Source organism: Bos mutus, chromosome 4 (assembly GCF_027580195.1).
Source record: "Bos mutus isolate GX-2022 chromosome 4, NWIPB_WYAK_1.1, whole genome shotgun sequence".
Classification (NCBI taxonomy): Eukaryota; Metazoa; Chordata; class Mammalia; order Artiodactyla; family Bovidae; genus Bos; species Bos mutus.
This window is the reverse complement of record NC_091620.1, coordinates 7592880-7612102: the sequence shown is the minus strand read 5'-3', so window position 1 is coordinate 7612102 and position 19223 is coordinate 7592880. Positions and strand designations below refer to the sequence as shown.

The 19223-nt window shown below is 36.9% G+C and overlaps 1 protein-coding gene across 8 annotated transcripts in view; it reads right to left on the bottom strand.

Moving 5' to 3' along the window:
- Positions 1-19223, bottom strand: part of MKLN1 (muskelin 1) — a 392319-nt gene that overhangs the window by 10723 nt on the left and 362373 nt on the right. For all 8 annotated transcript variants that reach the window (XM_005902205.2, XM_070369015.1, XM_070369017.1 and 5 more), the window contains 2 exons: positions 14331-14433; positions 4372-4426 (listed from right to left, as the gene is read on the bottom strand). In XM_005902205.2, coding sequence (XP_005902267.2) covers positions 4372-4426; positions 14331-14433 — 158 coding nt within the window. The remainder of the gene's footprint in view (positions 1-4371; positions 4427-14330; positions 14434-19223) is intronic.

Below are 19223 nucleotides of genomic sequence, written 5' to 3'. Positions count from 1 at the left end.
GTTTCACACATTGCACTGCATATATGTCAATGCTATCCTCTCAATTTATCCCACCCTCTCGTGGCATGTCCACAGGTCTGCTCTCTAAATCTACGTCTCTATTCTTGCACTGCAAATAGGTTTATCAGTACTATTTTTCAAGATTCCATATATGTGTATTAATATATGATAATTGTTTTTCTCTTTCTGACTTACTCCATTACTTTTTGAGTACCTCCTCGCTTTCTGGCACAGTAGGATCTCCAAGCTTATCTTTACACAGCTTTGGAATCTATCATTTTCCCTAACAGCTCTAATTTCTTTTAGTGGCAAATGATTTTTACAAACCAAGATCAGTGGTGCTGTTTCTAGGACTTATATATATGTACACATATAATACACATATCTCTTTTAAAAAGAATAAAATTATTATTCCATGCTTTTACTGCTAATATTTTTTAAGGAACCTCACGGGATTCTTCCTCTCCTTATTTCATTCCATATTTATATCTCCTTTCTCCTACTAGGGAAACCATCTCTCTCAGCAATATCATCATATGTATTCATTTGCTCAACCTAAAACACACACAAAAGAAGTTCCAGAATTACTATACCCAAATCAGTACCAGCAAAATTCAAGATTTCCTTGCTTTTGCTATCTTTAGAATATACTTCACTGACAGTATACAGTTTAAGCTGTACTTAAAAGACTTAATTCTCTTTTTTCCCCTATTGTCTGATTATGTCACAAATTTGATAAACATGTTTGTTTCTGTTCACATTCAACTTCAGGGCATTTACCACCTTTGTTTTATTTGTAAAAATGTTGTGGTATAAAAAAATGTTGTGGTATATTGTATTTTTAAGAGAGGACATTGATTCTGTGGTAGTAATTATAATATCATTTTCATGAGATCAAATGATGTAGGAGGGAAGGATATAAACACTGAGTCTCCTACTACCTGCTGGGTTCTTCATGTATGACCACATTTCACTGTCACAAAAATCATATGAAGCAGTTACCATAAACTCCAATTTCAGATGAGACACTTGAGAGAGATTCAGTCATTCAATAACGTATCACAGTTGGAAAGGAAAGAGAATGGAGTGTGAATCCATGTCTGTCTAACTCTAAAGCTCATTTATTTATTTTTATCAAGTATTTGAGTACTTATTAAATAGAAAACCTATCTTTTATTTTTATTCACCATTTACCAATAAGGAACGTGAAATTTACACTATCATTAGATGAATGGTTAAATTATGGTAGATCCCTATTATGGGACATTGTGTATCACTTACAAATACAATAAATCTAGTATAGTTTCACATAAGCATCTCCAAGCCACATTGTTAAATTTTAAAGAGTTATGTGGAGAATACACATTTTTATATTACATAATAAATAGAACCAGAACACATAAAACCAAACATCTGTATGTGTGTGTGTACACGTATACAGTTGATCCTCATTATTCACAGATTTCATATTGTGCATTTGTCTACCTGCTAAATTTGTAATCCCTAAATCGGTATTGTGCCACTTTTGTGGTCAATCACAGACAGTGATTGGCACCAAGTGGCAAAAAAATCTCAGCGGCCACATGTAAATATACGTTCTCAACTGAGGTCAAACTAGTTAGTGCCCTGCCCATTTGTTTCCCCTCTCAGACTATAAACAAGTGCTCTTCTCACCATCTACTTGGTGTCATGTTCTTCGCAGTTTGTGTTTTCTGTTGGTGACTTCACTGCTTAAAATGGCCCCCAAGTGAGGTGCTGAAGTGATGGCTAGTGTTCCTAAGTGCAAGAAGGCTGTGATGTGCTTTATGAAGAAAATACACATTAGATAAGCTTTGCTCAGGGTGAGATACAGTGCCACTGGCATGAGTTCAATGTTAATGAATCAACAACATAAATATGTAAGTAAGGTATGTTCCTGCTGTAACAAAACAACATTATATATTAATTAGTTGAAAAAATTCTGTGACAAGAGGCTTGCAGGACCCTAACTCTGGTATTTTCCATAGGAGCAATGCGTCAGTATTAAACAAATTCAGGGTTACAGGTAACTGTATAGAATATTATTGTGAATTGTGGGAATCAACTCTATCTGTATGCCTGTGTGTAAAGATCTGCCAAATGCAAGTGGTCACACTTGAAGGAAGGAGACAGAGATTGAGGGAAGTTGTTCAAAGACAACCTGAATATTAAAAAAAAAAAAAAAAAACCTTTAAAATGTGTGGGGCACCAGGAAACTCAGCAACAGGATCATTACTACATAAATGGTAGTGACAGGACAAAAAGGCTGTACTGATTTTAACTTTCATGTTCTTAAAACATACCTTGCTGAAAATATGCTTTTAAAATTAGCTAAAAGTCAGAAGTCAAGCTTCAAAGTGTCCACAGCCATAGCCACAGCAGCCTAAGCTAAAGAACCTCGAAGTTTATTTTTCTCCGAAGTCAGTCATTTTTCAAGACTAAGACAATGCCAGCAGTTTGTAAACCATTTTCCATCTTTCTAAATTTTTAAATTACAAATAATATTAGCAAATAATTTTTAATTCTAAGAGGTTAAGATAAACTGGATGAATTCTGAAGAAGTCAGAAATTTTAGTTGAGCCAATTTTGGGGGAAACATAATTTAGAAAATGAAATAGTTATTTATACATGAAAAGTGTACACATCCATACATTAAAAAAAAATAACCCACTAGATTTAAATTCTAAGTGGAGTGAAGGTAAATCAATCAGAAAATGAACGAGAAGAACTAGGAACTCTAAATAGGCCTGAAACCTTATGAAAAAGACTTTTTAAAACAAATGTCAAATTTCTCCTTATGAAAATTGGCATATAGCCTGAATTTACTCCTTATTCAAATTCACCAATGTTACAAAGCTTACATTTATAAGGCAGGTAACAGAAGTGGTACTCTAAATAGAACACTTACTAAGCATTTCATTTTGCTGTTTTCAAGAATACTTAATTCTCTTAACAACCTGAGGTCACTACTCTGCTTACCTCCATTTTACAGATGAAGAAATTAATGATTAATGATTAGAAAGGTGACTTGTTCAAAGTCATTTTTAAAATTAGCAAGTGGCAAAGCTGATATCTAAACCTAGATTCTGACCCTTAACCACTATACTACACTCTTCCCTCTTAACTACTACATTGCTTCCCTTCAGACAAGGTAGGAAACAAAACTCCACAGAACATTTCCCTTTTTGTATTTATTTCTGTTGTGTCTGTACTGATCTCAGTCTATCTAGATAAGGTCTGTTTAGAATCCAAGTAAGACAAACTGTTCCTGACAAAATATATTAGCTGACAGTGAATAGAGCAAAGAAAAGAGTTAAGCTAAAGGTAAAATATTTGCTGACAACAGTTTAATATATTTAAATGACTGCCAAGAAATTCTTGTTCTAAAGGCTAAATATAAGTCAGCCAGAGACATTTTAGTGCTATCCACCATTAAAATAAAAATAATGGCTCTGGGCTGCGGTATCCATACATAACAAGGCACACATTCACTCAAACTGAATATCTATGTGCCAGGCTCCCAGTTTTCTATCACTAAATCCATTTCAAAAGATATAATTCAAAAGGGCATGAACTTTCTAAAATAATGCCTATAACTAGACTCTATCTCAGGGTTGAGACTCCTAACAACCTGAATACACTTAAAAAAATTTTTAAAACTAGTTTGTTTATTTATGGCTGTGCTGGGTCTTTGTTGCTGTGCGTGTGTGGGTCTTCTCTAGTTGGGCGAGCCAGGGCTACTCTTCACTGCAGTGCACAGGCTTCTGCTTGCGGTAGCTTCTCGTCGTAGAGTGAGGGTTCGAGAGTGCAGGCCCAGCAGTTGTGGTGCGTGGGCTTAGCTGCCCCGTAGCATGTGGAATCTTCCTGGACCAGGGATCGAATCCATGTCCCTTGCATTGCAAGGCAGATTCTTAACCACTGGACCTCCAGGGAATTCCTTCTTAAATAGCCTTTCAGTGTGTGGAATGGTGGTAAACAATTATGTAAATTTTTAGAAGAACCTTCTGAAGTTACGTTTTATAGCGGTCCTCTCGCTCTGTGGTGGAATGTTAACTCATGGTAAGTATATCAGTAATACAGTCTGCATTCCAAAACAATGGTACACAAACTATTTGACCAGGCTTCTGTGCCGTCTATTTGCATAATAACCCAGCGACTGGTATAACAGGAACTGCAAGCTGACCCATGAACTGGGAACTGATGCCAGTTATCAAGAATTTTTTGCATGTTACTTTGAGATCTGTTTCATTTGTTTGGATGACATCTCATCTAATGTTTCATTTTGAAGAAATCAAAATCAAACCTCCCCAATGCTAGGGCATATGGCCAGGTAAAGTACACTGCAATACTTACCTAAAGCTGTGAAATCTGAACCAGATTTAAATAGAGCTGAAGCTAGGAGCTGAAACTGTGGGGAAAAAAAGAAAGCAAATTAGCTTAGCTAGGTAGTGCAGTGCCAGTCACTCAGTCGTGTCCAACTCTTTGCGACCCCATGGACTGTAGCCTGCCAGGCTCCTCCAATCCATGGGTTTTCCTAGGCAATGATACTGGAGTAAGTTGCCATTTCCTTCTCCAAGCTAGGTAAGCACACTGGAGAAAAAAAATTCCTATAATTTCAACCATTTAGTTACTGGATGTCTGTCCATATGTATTGCTTGGGTCTATTTACCAAACAGAAAGACTGAAGGCGGGAGAAGGGGACAACAGAGGATGCGATTGTTGGATGGCATCACCAACTCAATGGACATGAGCTTGAGTAAGCTCTGAGAGTTGTTGATGGACAGGGAAGCCCAGCATGCTACAGTCCATGGGGTTACAAAGAGTCGGACACGACTGAGCGACTGAACTGAACCAAACTGATTCACCACCAAATAGCGGAAAGAAGAACATCGTATTTAGATTAAAGAACATGCTAATTTTTTTTACTGGACTCTCTTATCATTTTTCAAGATACTAGACTAAGTCCTGGAATTATTTTATTTTAAAAATATATTATATACTTGTTAAGGAACAATTTAGTCCCTAGTACTGTGTTCAGTCGTGTCTGATTCTGTTGGAATCCCCTAGACTGCAGCCCACCAGGCTCCTAAGGAACAAGAGGTCAACTGAAATAAAAAATTACTGCTACTATGTGATCCAACAATTTCACTCCTGAGTACATATATCCAAAGAAACTGAAAACATTAATTTGAAAAGATACATACACTCTGATGTTTCATAGTACCATTATTTACAATAGCCCGATATGGAAGCAACCTAACTGTCCATCAACAGATGCATGGATAAAAATGTGGTATGTATACACACATCTACACCCACAACCCCCTACACACTGGAATACTACTCAGCAATAAAAAAGAACAAAATTCTGCCATTTGCAACAACATGGATGGATCTGGAAGGTGTTATGCTAAGTGAAATAAGTCAGACAGAGAACAATAATACTGGATGTCAACATTTACATATAGAAACTAAAAAATAAATGAATGAATAAAACAAAAGAGAAACGGACTCACAAACAGAACAAACTAGTGATTACCAATGGGAACATAGAAAGGGTAGGGGCAAAACAAGGGTAAGATTAAGAGGTACAAACTACTATATATAAAAAACTAGACACAAAGACATATTAAACAGTACAGGGAATATAGCCAGTATCTAACAATAAATTTAAATGGAGCATAATCTGTAAAAATACTGAATCACTATGTTATACATCTGAAACTAATATAATATTATAAATCAACTATACTTTGATTATGGAAAAGGCAATGGCACCCCACTCCAGTACTTTTGCCTAGAAAATCCCATGGACGGAGGAGCCTGGTAGGCTGCAGTCCATGGGGTCGCTAGAGTCAGACACGACTGAGCGACTTCACTTTCACTTTTCACTTTCATGCATTGGAGAAGGAAATGGCAACCCACTCCAGTGTTCTTGCCTGGAGAATCCCAGGGACGGGAAGCCTGGTGGGCTGCCGTCTTTGGGGTTGCACAGAGTCGGACACGACTGAAGCGACTGAGTAGCAGCAGCAGCATACTTTGATTAAAAGAAAAAGAAAATTACTTATTTGGGAATCTATCATAGAGAGATTGATGCCCAAAATACAGTTACTGAACTTTAGGGATGGCTTATACATAATATAAATTACAACTTAGACTGGTATTCCATGGTATGTATAATTGTAGTGTTATATAATTATATAATTTTAAAGGTTCAAAGTGAAAAAATGTTGTAAGTGTTGATTAGATTCTCAGATTAGTTAGTCAGTTTAAATCAGACAATGTAGCTGAATGACGACAAAATAAAATAAGACAAAACTATTCCATCGGGGTACTTTAACAAATTGGTAAAGAAAAATTTAGGCTTCCCTGGTGTCTCGGACGGTAAAGAATCTGCCTGCAGTGCAGGAGACTTGGGTTTGATGCCTGGGTTGGGAAGATCCCTTGGAGGAGGGCATGGCAACCCACTCCAGTATTCTTGCCTTGGAGAATCCCTAAGGGCAGAGGAGCCTGGTGGACTACAGTCCATGGGGTTAGAGTCAGACATGACTGAGTGACTAAGCACATAAGAGAAAAATTTAGGAGAACTATTTATATTTATCTTGAATGAGGATCCTGGAAAACAGGTCAGGTAAAAGTCAAATAAACAGAATCTCAACAGAGTTACGTGACACTTTGCAAAGTTTGAGCCACTGATGCCACTGATTCTTCAGGATCAATTTCACACACTTGTAGCCTTTAAAATTTCGGTATCAGTCACCTGATTAATCATCCTTTGAATGTAAGAAACTGGACAAATAATCCAGAAGCAACTAAGCAAGAGTTAGAGGGGGAGTTCAGTTCAGTTCAGTCGCTCAGTCGTGTCCGACTCTTTGCGACCCCATGAATCGCAGCACGCCAGGCCTCCCTGTCCATCACCAACTCCCGGAGTTCACTCAGACTCATGTCCATCGAGTCAGTGATGCCATCCAGCCATTTCATCCTCTGTTGTCCCCTTCTCCTCCTGCCCCCAATCCCTCCCAGCATCAGAGTCTTTTCCAATGAGTCAACTCTTCCCATGAGGTGGCCAAAGAACTGGAGTTTCAGCTTCAGCATCATTCCCTCCAAAGAAATCCCAGGGCTCATCTCCTTCAGAATGGACTGGTTGGATCTCCTTGCAGTCCAAGGGACTCTCAAGAGTCTTCTCCAACACCACAGTTCAAAAGCATCAATTCTTCGGCACTCAGCCTTCTTCACAGTCCAACTCCCACATCCATACATGACCACAGGAAAAACCATAGCCTTGACTAGACGGACCTTTGTTGGCAAAGGAATGTCTCTGCTTTTGAATATGCTATCTAGGTTGGTCATAACTTTCCTTCCAAGGAGTAAGCATCTTTTAATTTCATGGCTGCAGTCACCATCTGCAGTGATTTTGGAGCCCAAAGAAATAAAGTCTGACACTGTTTCCACTGTTTCCCCATAAAGGCGTATAAAAGGACGAGTTAAAAATATATGAAACTTCTTCATATATTTTGGATGTCAGTATTCTGTCAGACATATCTACTACAAATATTATCTGGTCTGTGCCTTATCTATTTTTTTTTTACTGCACCGTTAAGCTTCTGGGATCTGAGTTCCCTCAGCCAGGGATCGAACCCAGGCGCTCTACCGTGAAAGTGGAAAGTCCCAACCACTGGACCACCAGGGAATTCCCTTCTCTCTCTCTCTCTTTAAAAAAAATTTTTGGTAATGTCTTTTAATGAGTAGAAACTTTAATTGTGTTGAAGTTCAATTTGTCAAATTTTCTCTTTATGATTAGTGCCTTTTACGTCATATCCAAGAAAGCTTTGCTTATCCCAAGGTGGTGAAGATAATCTGTTTTCTTCTTAAGGATGGACTATTTTGGGTTTTATATTTAGATCCATAATCCATCTTAATTTTTGTGTTAAGAGTGAAACAGGGGTTGAGATATCCATCTATTTAGCATAATTTGTTAAAAAGACTTTCTTTTCCCTATTGAACTTGGTGTTTGGTTAAAAAAAAAAAAAATCAACTGACTGCATGAGTCTATTTCTGAATTCTATTCTGTTCTTTTGATCTATTTCTCTATCCTTAAGACAATACCATACCCCCGTGATTACTATGCCTCTATACAGAGCCCTGAAATCAGGTAGTAAGTATGAGACCTCCAACCTTTTTTTTCAAGATTCTTTTAGCTAGTCCAGAGTCTTCACATTTCCACTGAATTTTAGAATAAGTTGGGATACTGACAGAAACTGCAGTAACCAATTTGGGGAGAATGGACATCTCAACACTTTTACAGTCTTTCAAACCATGTGATTTATTTCTCCATTTATTCAGGTGTTGTTTAATTTCTTTTAATAACTTACTTCTGTATATTTGATTATGATATTAATACAAAAATTTTAAATTTAAAATTTTCTTTTTTTTTTAAAGCAAGGAAAATGACTTTATTTGGAAAGCCATCTGACCAAGAAGATGGCAGGTTAGCACCTCAAAATACTCATCTTATCAGGGTCTGGATGCCAGGTTCTTTTTTATAGATAAGAGAGAAAAAAGCAATGAGGAACTAAAGTGAAAAGGCAGAATAGAGAGAGAGTAAATATTTCATTTTCTAAGTGCTCATTGCTAGTATAAAATTGGAACTGCTTTTTAATTCTATTGGCCTTGTATTCTGTAACCTTGTTGAATTCAATTATCTTAGTATATCTTTTGTAGATTGCATGATGTTTTCTATGTACACAATAATGTCATCTAAAGATGCAAATGGTTTTACTTGCTCCTTTTAAATCTATATGCTGCTTCTTTCTTTTTCTTATGGCACTAGCTAGTACTTCTGGCACAATGCTGAATAGAGGTGTTGACAGCAGACATCTTTTCCTTGTCATAATCTTAACGGAAAGGGTTTAACGTTTTATAATGAAGCATGGCACTAGCTGTATATTTTTCATAGATGCCCTTTATGAGACTTATGATATTTTTTTTATTCCCAGTTTGTTAAGAATTTTTATAATGAATGGGTTTTGCATTCTGTCAGATGCTTTCTTCACTTATTGAGATGATCTATGGTTTTCCTCTTTCATTCTGCCAATGTGGTGAAATACAGTGACAGATTTTTAAAAGTTAAAACAACCTTGTACTCTAGCATAAACCCCCTCTTGGCCATCGTGCACTAGCTTTTTCATATTGCTGGATTCAAGTGGCTAAAACGTTCTTAAGAATTTTGTATCTAAATTTACAAGGGGTATTGGTTTGCAATATTTCTTTGCTTCTAATGTCTCTTTTGAGTTTTCATACCAGAGTTAAGCTGCTTCCCAAAAGGATTTAGAAACTGTTTTGTCTTCTTCCGATATCTAAGAATCTATACCAAACTGGCATTTTTTCTTCCTTAAAGTGTTGATAGAATTTACTGATATAACCATCTAGCCCTAGGATTTCCTCTTTTGGAAAGTTTTCAATTATAAATTCAACCTCTAATTGATATGGAGTTCCTTAATATTTTCTAATTCTTCTTGTTTTTGTAAGTTGTATCTTTAAAGAAATTTGTTCATTTCATCAAGTTGTTGAATTTGTTGACAAGTTGTTTATAATATTTCTGTAATATGCTTTTATTGTACAGAGGCTTGTAATGATTTCCCCTTTTCATCTGTGATGTTGATAATCTGTGTTTTCATTTTTTCTTTTCTTGATAAGTCTTGCTAGAGATTGACTAATTTTAGCTACTTTTTCAAAGAACCAACCTTTCACTTTTTACATTTTTTTATTATTTCCCATTTTACTAATTTCCTATATTCTAAATACTTATTTGGGATTAATTTGTTCCTCTTTTCTAACTTCAAAGATAAACTTCATAGGTTCTATGTAGATGTGGGGGTGGGGGGAGAAAACTGTTATTTTCGCTATTCAATTAAATAAGTAGCGCTGATATGTACTGGCCTACAGTTTTAACAGGTACCAAGTAGTAGTATACAATCTGAATAAAGTCAGACCTCTCCCTGCAACTCCAGACTTGAATATCCAACTATCACCTCAACATCTCAAGTAGGCTATTTCATAGGCATCCTGAACTGAACACATGAAAAATTAAACTCCCAATTCCAGTCAGAAGTCTCCACCTTCTCATTTCATCTGACAGTAACTCTACCCTTTAGTTTTTCAGGCTCAATACTCTAGAGTCATTTCTTTCAACCCTACATCCAATCATAAAATTTCGCTGGTTCAACCTTTAAAATATATTGAGAATCAAAGCTATTTTACTCATCATTTCTATCACTACTATTTTGGTCTGAGCAATCTAATCCCCCTTGCTTAGATTTATACACCTCCCTCAGAGCTCTCTTTGCCTCCATCTGTGTTCCTTTTTAGTCTATTTTCAATATAGTAATCAGTGTGACCTAATTAACACATAAAGCAGATTATATCACGCCTCTGCATGCACAATACCCTGATCTGGCTCCCTATTCAGTGTAAAAACCAAAGTTCTAACAATGACTTACAAAGTTATTTGTAATCTGTTCTGCCAATAGCTGCTCTTACCTGTCTGACCTCACCTCTAATTACTCTGTCTCCTTACCTCTCTATTCCAGCCATAAGGGATGTCTCCTTGATATTCTAAACTAAGCCAAATAGTCTCATCCCAAGGTCTTTGTTCTAGCCTTCCTTTTGCTAGGAATTACCTTCCCCAAATTATCTACTTAGATCACTCCCTCATAATTCTTCAACTTTCTATGCACATCTGATTTCTAAATGAGGTCTACTATGATTACTCTATTTAATAGCCGCAACTGTCCAATTCTTACCCTTTATATTTTTAATTGTTTAACTTTCCTATAATCCTTATCAAATTCTAATGCACCATATTTGTTTATTTAATATGTTTATTGTTCCTCCCCACTAGCTTGTAAGTATCTCCTGGGCAAAAGTATCTTGTTTGGTTCACTGGTGTCTCTCTTATGCCTGGCATACTGTAGAGACTCTACACATCTGTTAAATAAATGACACCAGTACTTCAGAAGCTCAGTAGAAAGATAATTAATACAAAATGTGCAAAACTGCCTGAAAACTTGTTTTTCTCGTTTCTTCTTATTATAGAACTCTCTCTAAAAATGGTAGAATCAGTTTTAGGCAACCTTTTCTTGGCCCTTTTCTAGAAAAAATAATGTAATTTTCATAAACATTATTATAATCTCATCACCAATTTAGAATCCACATTCTGGAGACTGAAGAAAGCAAAGAACCATTATTTGGTACATAGTTGACAGTCTACCAGCAGTTCCCCACTAACAGGCACAATGATGATCCAAAAAAGGGGGAGAAAAATCTAAAAACCATTTTTGAAAGTGAAAGTCACTCAGTCATGTCCAACTCTTTGCGACCCCATGGAGTATACAGTCCATGGAATTCTCTAGCCCAGAATACTGGAGTGGGTAGCCTTTCCTCTCTCCAGGAGACCTTCCCAACTCAGGAATTGAACCTAGGTCTCCTGCATTGCAGGTGGATTCTTTACCAGCTGAGCCACCAGGGAAGCCCAAGAATACTGGAGTGGGTAGTCTATCCCTTCCTTCTCCAGTGGATCTTCCCAACCCAGGAATCGAACTGGGGTCTCTAGCACTGCAGGAGTATTTTTTACCAACTGAACTATCAGGGAAGCCAATTGATGATAAAATCATTTAACATTTTGTAAAACATACACAGAAAACAAAACCAAGCTACTACAGAAAATGAACAGCAGTATAGGCCTTTTTCAATAAGGGGAATGACTTCTTACAAGGAAAAGCGAAGATCTATACGCCCCACTAACAAATACTGTAAGTACATATACATACTGGAGCTGTCACCAAGGGACTTCTTTCCCCGAATAAAATCTGGCCACACATTTTTAAACAAAATAATAAACTTACAGATCAGCAATTCTCAATGTTTTAGATGTGTTTTCAGTTTTCCATTATAAAAGAGCAGACAGAGAAGAATCCTCGAGTGTGGGTATGGTTTTGAAAAAGTTTCTAAAGTGATTCTGATGCTGACACATACATGAATAACAAGAATAACATCACTTTTTCCTAACTTCTACTCAACAACTCAAAGCTTTTAAGAAATAGAATGGAAGTCTGTGGCATACAAAATCATAATTTGATAGTCTTCAGGAAAAGAGAAACTCACCATCAAAATTCTTAATATGACTATTTGAACTTGAGATACCTCCCTGTCCTGGTTTTTCCCATTAGCTTAGCTTTAAGAACAAACTGTCTGTTTTCTTTGGCCTACTTGCAGCTCACACAGCTGAAATTATTTACTTCATAGTATTTTGTTTTGGTTTGGTTTGGTTTGAAAAAATAGGAGAAAAATGAATGTTCCCAGATTATAGCCATTTTAGACAGACTATGGTGAAAACACAAGAAAATCCATTTATCTCTCAAACACACAAGTCTAACAAAATGAACAATAATGCACTTTTCCCAACTATCTTCAGCTTATTAATATAATCCATAACAGATTATTCTAAATATATTCTGCTACTTGGCAAAATCATGATTGTTGTTGTAGCTAAATTATGCCTGACTCTTTGCAACCTCACAGACTGCAGCACGTCAGGCTTCCCTGTCCTCCACCATCTCCCAGAGTTTGTTCAAATTCAAGTCCATTGAGTCAGTGATGCTATTTAACCATCTCATCCTCTGCCTCCCTCTTCTCCTTTTGCCTTCAGTCTCTCCAAGCATTAGGGGATTTTCCAATAAGTTGCCTCTTTACATCAGGTGGTCAAATTATTGGAGCTGCAGATTCAGTATCAGTCCTTCCAATGAATATTCCGGGTTGACTTCCCTTAGGATTGACTGGTTTGATCTCCGTGCAATCTAAGGGACTCTCAAGAGTCTTCTCCAACACCACAATTTGAAAGTGTAATTTCTTCAGCACTCAGCCTTCTTTATGGTCCAACTCTCATATCTGGACATGACTAGGGAAAAACCATAGCTTTGACTATATGGACCTTTGCTGGCAAAGTGATGTCTCTGCTTTTTAACACCCTGTCTAGGTTGGCCATAGCTTTCTTCCAAGGAGCAAGAGGCTTTTAATTTCATGGCTGCAGTCACTGCACTGACTTTGGAGCCCAAGAAAATAAAATCTGTCACTGCTTCCACTTTTTCCCCTTCTGCTTGCCATGAAGTGTTGGGAGTAGATGCCATCATCTTTCTTCAGGGGGTTTTAAATTATGTTTTGCTGATCCTCCACCTACTGAACGGCTATAACCAATACTGAGTAAGAGAATTGGGGCTTATTTTCATTGTAGGCAACTATGAAAGAATATTTTTTTGTTTTGGTGCCAAGAACATGCAGGCTCTTCTGTCTGAAAGTACAATGAACCTGGTGCCTGAAAGTTATTCAACACTAAATCTGAAATCTGTGTCAATGCTGAACAGAGAAAAACACTGTATGATGTTGCTATTACAAAGCCAAAGCACTGCAACAGCTAACAGGGAAATAAGAGGAATGGAACCACATATAATCACCAATTCTGAGAGTGAAGGTAAATGGATTGCAGTTCAGATGTTGTTAGATGAAGCACGAACAAGAATAGCTGGTGAAAGGAACAAGTGACAAAAGGAGTCTTAGAAGGTAGCAGGAACAAACGTTAGTAAGACCATGAAACTCATGGCAGGTGTATTCACACAGTGGGGATAAGCAGATACACCCTAAGAATATTCTTACAAACAGTTGCTTCCGTCCCATGTTATGTATCAAAAGAGAAAACCAAAAAGTGATGATCTGTTACTAATTTCTCAAGCTTAGGGGCTACTGATAAACAAAGCTTGAGGCCTATGGTAAAACTGTAGTGCTACAACATTCATATAACTAAGTATCAAGCCAGCAAAGATGTTATTCCTACCAATCTCTTTTCACTCTCTTATACTAAAGGAGAGTTTTCCTGCTTCTTTTAAGGAATTTTGGAGTACCAACAGAAAAAGTTTATACTGAACATTACATAACTCTTAAGTAAAAGAAGCATAGAACTATGGTAGAAGTAAAATTTTCTATTTCCTTCCCAATACAAACACTAATGTCTAAGTTACAACTTCATACCTGAGAATTCTTTTCTGAATGGATCACAGGTTTCTGACTTGAATCTTACATTATTAAATAGAAATATGTCTATTCGATTTCTATTTCATCTGCTCCATACCATTTTTAAGATATTTATTAGTGTTATCATATATTCCTCACTTCCCTTTAAACACTCAAGAACAAAGTCAACAAATGTAAGTTAGAAACTTTTTAAAAAAAGTTCAATCTCTGAAGTTTATTATCGCCTTTACCTCTTTAGTCTCTTCTGGGTCTGAATGATCCACAGTTATATAAAGATCATTTTGTAAATATTTCAGAGCACTAAGGGGATCCATTTGGGCCTTTTCTTCAAACCTAGAAAATGCAAACAAAAATAGTAATTGCTTTAGAGTTATGAAAAAGCATCAGAAATGTCTTTCAAATCTGGAGTGATACTCTGTATCTGAGGAGATATTGTGGATATCCAAAAAATCTGTGTTTAAGAATCCAGAAGTAAGAATACTGCCACTTATATAAACAGTGTACATGTGGAGCCTCTGGAAACAATGGTAACACAGGCTGTGGTGCTAGAGACTAGATAAGAACATTTCCTACCCTATTCTTAGGGACTTCCCTGGTGGCTCAGACAGTAAAGTGTCTGCCGACAATGCAGGAGACCCAGGTTCAATCCCTGGGTCGGGAAGATCTCCTGGAGAAGGAAATGGCAACCCACTCCAGTATTCTTGCCTGGAAAATCCCATGGATGGAGGAGCCTGGTAGGCTACATTCCATGGGGTTGCAAAGAGTCAGACACGACTGAGCAACTTCACTCACTCACTACCCTATTCTTAAAATTATAAGCTAAGATTAAGTCAACTACTAACACAGTGGATATATCAAAAATTTTTTATAACAGAACTACAAAGCAGTCAAATGTGTTTCATAAAAAAATAAGTAGGGATAAAATAAAAATACTTTCCTAGATTTGTGTCACATACTTTCCACTGGAGGTGTTTAACAGATACTTCAGAAACCAAAATGACTATAGTTTAATGATTAGATATTTTTAATGAGACTACTTCCACATCTCAGTAATAACAAAAACAACTGTACCAACCATTTATCAATTATTTGTGCTAGACACTGTATCAAGCATCTTATATATATCATTTCATTTATCCTCATATAACCCCTATGATGACAAGTTGATGATCATTTAAAAAGCAGAAGAGATGAAGAACTGTTGCCTAGTAAATGAATTTGGCCATGCTAAAACCTAGTAAGCAGCAGAAATAGAATTAAACTCAAGTTTCTCTGATTCCAAAGCAGAAAGGAAACAATGAGTTCTCCTAAATTAAAAAGTCTGCTTCGACTATATATTTATTTAAATAATGATAATTCCTTTTGTAATAGAATTATATATGGATTTATTTCCAAAAAATTGGTATGCTTTTCAAAGTATTATACAAAAGGAAAGAAAAGATATTACATTTCATTTGGAAAAGGAAAATAGTAATGAGCCTTTCATGACTATGTTCAGCTGACGGCATCAACAATTTCCTGTGTTTAGAACTAACCTCAGTGAAAGGGTATCTGCAAGGAGGGGCAAAGACTGGCAAAATATTACAGTTTTCCTGTACCAGATAGTACCCTGATTGTCAGTCAGCCTTACAACCCTCAGATGAGAGTTTTAGTCATGTTACTCTACCATCCTGTCCACAATTAATTAGTTTTGGCACCTGAACCAAAAGCAGTCATCTTGAGCTTGCTGAGCCATTTATAAAGCAGTCTGGCAAAATTCGTTACAGGATACACTCTCCAGGGAACTTTCTCTAAGATAATCTCTTAGAGAAACTGAATGAGAGATACACAAGAACACAAAAACACAAACCACAGAAGGCAACAGGTAGAAGACATGAAATGGCAGATTCTTTCCCTTCTGTCCTTCTCTCCTGTCCTACCTAGCTACCTACCAAAGCCATAAGGGAAGACAGAGTCAGGAAGTAGAACAAGAATACCAGACAGAAAAGCAGAAATAGAAAGGCTCAATTACAAGGAAAGTTACTGTAGCGTCTAGCTAATCAGAATTGTCTCAGTATCTTAAACAATTCTTTATTAGGCCTCTCTGTTCAAGTGCTAAGAAAGTACTTTAATTCTCTGGATATACTCATTCTTTCCCAGTGAGAAACTCTAAGTATGTCTTTATCCTTTGTAACCTGATAACTTAATCAACACATATCTATGGTTCTAGTAAATAAATCCAGCAAAAGGATCCATTTTCCTGGAAGTTGTGTTTTTTCTAAGCTTTTTTGGTTAGCCTGCTAAAACTTATTACTGGACTTACGTTTACCATCTAGAATTATATTTCAGCCAATAATAGTGCCCTCTACCTAAAGGAACAAGGGACTAATCCTATCAAAAATGGTTTTCTTTTGCCCCTTTCTATCCCCCAATCATATGTTTGGAAACTTGAATGTTACAGAAGAGTGGCACTTTATTTTCTGTATCATGTGGCACCATTAAGAACAAGGACACATTCTTGGCAGTCAACACACTTCTCTCCCTCCAAATTTGTATTTTAACTAAAATTTATATTTTAACTAAATCGTAACAAATTTCAAAGGCTTATTATTTGCTCAATCACACAAAACTGTCTTTGAACTTCAGTCACTTTATTTCATGAATCACACTCACAAGATTTGCTAGTCTTTCATCATATAATTAAAAATTTAAATAATCTGTTGCTGATTATTATTTTCCTTATTCACTTTCATGCCTCACTTTGTGCATTTACTAGCACAAGTCACTAACAATGATGCTTTGTATCTAAAACTTAAAAGATGCCATAATGTTTCACAGTATTTCAGATTCCCATAAATTGTCATTTTGCCTGCCCACTGATAGATTTTTAAAGGAGAAAAACTGCCAAAGATCAAAAATAATATTTCTTAAGATGAGTTGGCTGTGTGGAAATGAATAATTCTACTTATGTCTAGAAGGAATGAAAATTAATTTTTCTTTTCTTTTTTTGAAAATTAATTTTTCTGAAGGGCAACTTATACTTCATCAATTCTGCCTCTATCCTATAGAAATTTTGGATAGGGGTGCATACATGCATGCTTAGTCACTCAGTCATGTCTGACTCTCTGCGACCCCATGGACTGTAGCCTGCCAGACTCCTCTGCCCATGAGATTCTCCAGGCAAGAATACTGGAGTGTGTTGCCATTTCCTTCTCCAGAGGATCATCCCAATCCAGGGATCGAACCCAGTGTCTCCTGGATTGCAGGTTGATTCTTTACCATCTGAGCAACCAGAGAAGTCACAGAGGAGCATACAGACTTATATAATAACATTAATTACACTGTTATTTCTGTTATTTGTAATTGCAAATAAGTTGGAAATAATCTAAATATTCTACAAAAGGAGACTAGTTACGTAAATGACACAGAGTAGAACACTATGTAGCCATTATATTTATATTTACTAATGTAAGTAAATTTATATTTACTAATGTAAGACCTTTTAGAACTAACACCCAAAAAAGATGTCCTTTTCATTATAGGGGACTGGAACGCAAAAGAACGAAGTCAAGAAACACCTAGACTAACAGGCAAATTTGGCCTTGGAATACGGAATGAAGCAGGGCAAAGAAGAATAGAGTTTTGCCAAGAAAATGCACTGGTCATAGCAAACACCCTCTTCCAACAACACAAGAGAAGACTCTACACATGGACATCACCAGATGGTCAACACCAAAATCAGATTGATTATATTCTTTGCAGCCAAAGATGGAGAAGCTCTATACAGTCAGCAAAAACAAGACCGGGAGCTGACTGTGGCTTAGATCATGAACTCCTTATTACCAAATTCAGGCTTAAATTGAAGAAAGTAGGGAAAACCACTAGACCATTCAGGTATGACCTAAATCAAATCCCTTATGATTACACAGTGGAAGTGAGAAATAGCTTTAAGGGACTAGATCTGATAGATAGAGTGCTTGATGGAGGTTCGTGACACTGTACAGGAGACAGGGATCAAGACCATCCCCATTGAAAAATGCAAAAAAGCAAAATGGCTGTCTGGGGAGGCCTTAAATAGCTGTGAAAAGAAGAGAAGCGAAAAGCAAAGGAGAAAAGGAAAGATATAAGCATCTGAATGCAGAGTTCCAAAGAATAGCAAGAAGAGATAAGAAAGCCTTCTACAGTGATCAGTGCAAAGAAATAGAGGAAAACAACAGAATGGGAAAGACTAGAGATCTCTTCAAGAAAATTAGAGATACCAAGGGAACATTTCATGCAAAGATGGGCTCGATAAAGGACAGAAATGGTATGGACCTAACAGAAGCAGAAGATATCAAGAAGAGGTGGGAAGAATACACAGAAGAACTGTACAAAAAAGATCTTCATGACCCAGATAATCACAATGGTGTGATCATTCACCTAGAGCCAGACATCCCGGAATGGGAAGTCAAGTGGGCCTTAGAAAGCATCACTACCAACAAAGCTAGTGGAGGTGATGGAATTCCAGTTGAGCTATTTCAAATCCTGAAAGATGATGCTGTGAAAGTGCTGCACTCAATATGCCAGCAAATTTGGAAAACTCAGCAGTGGCCACAGGACTGGAAAAGGTTGGTTTTCATTCCAATCCCAAAGAAAGGCAATGCCAAAGAATGCTCAAACTACTGCACAACTGCACTCATCTCACACGCTAGTAAAGTAATGCTCAAAATTCTCCAAGCCAGGCTTCAGCAATATGTGAACCGTGAACTTCCAGATGTTCAAGCTGGTTTTAGAAAAGGCAGAGGAACCAGAGATCAAATTGCCAACATCCGCTGGATCATGGAAAAAGCAAGAGAGTTCCAGAAAAACATCTATTTCTGCCTTATTGACTATGCCAAAGCCTTTGACTGTGTGGATCATAATAAACTGTGGAAATTTCCGAAAGAGATTGGAATACTAGACCACCTGACCTGCCTCTTGAGAAATCTGTATGCAGGTCAGGAAGCAACAGTTAGAACTGGACATGGAACAACAGACTGGTTCCAAATAGGAAAAGGAGTATATCAAGGCTGTATATCGTCACCCTGCTTATTTAACTTCTATGCAGAGTACATCCTGAGAAATGCTGGACTGGAAGAAACACAAGCTGGAATCAAGATTGCCGG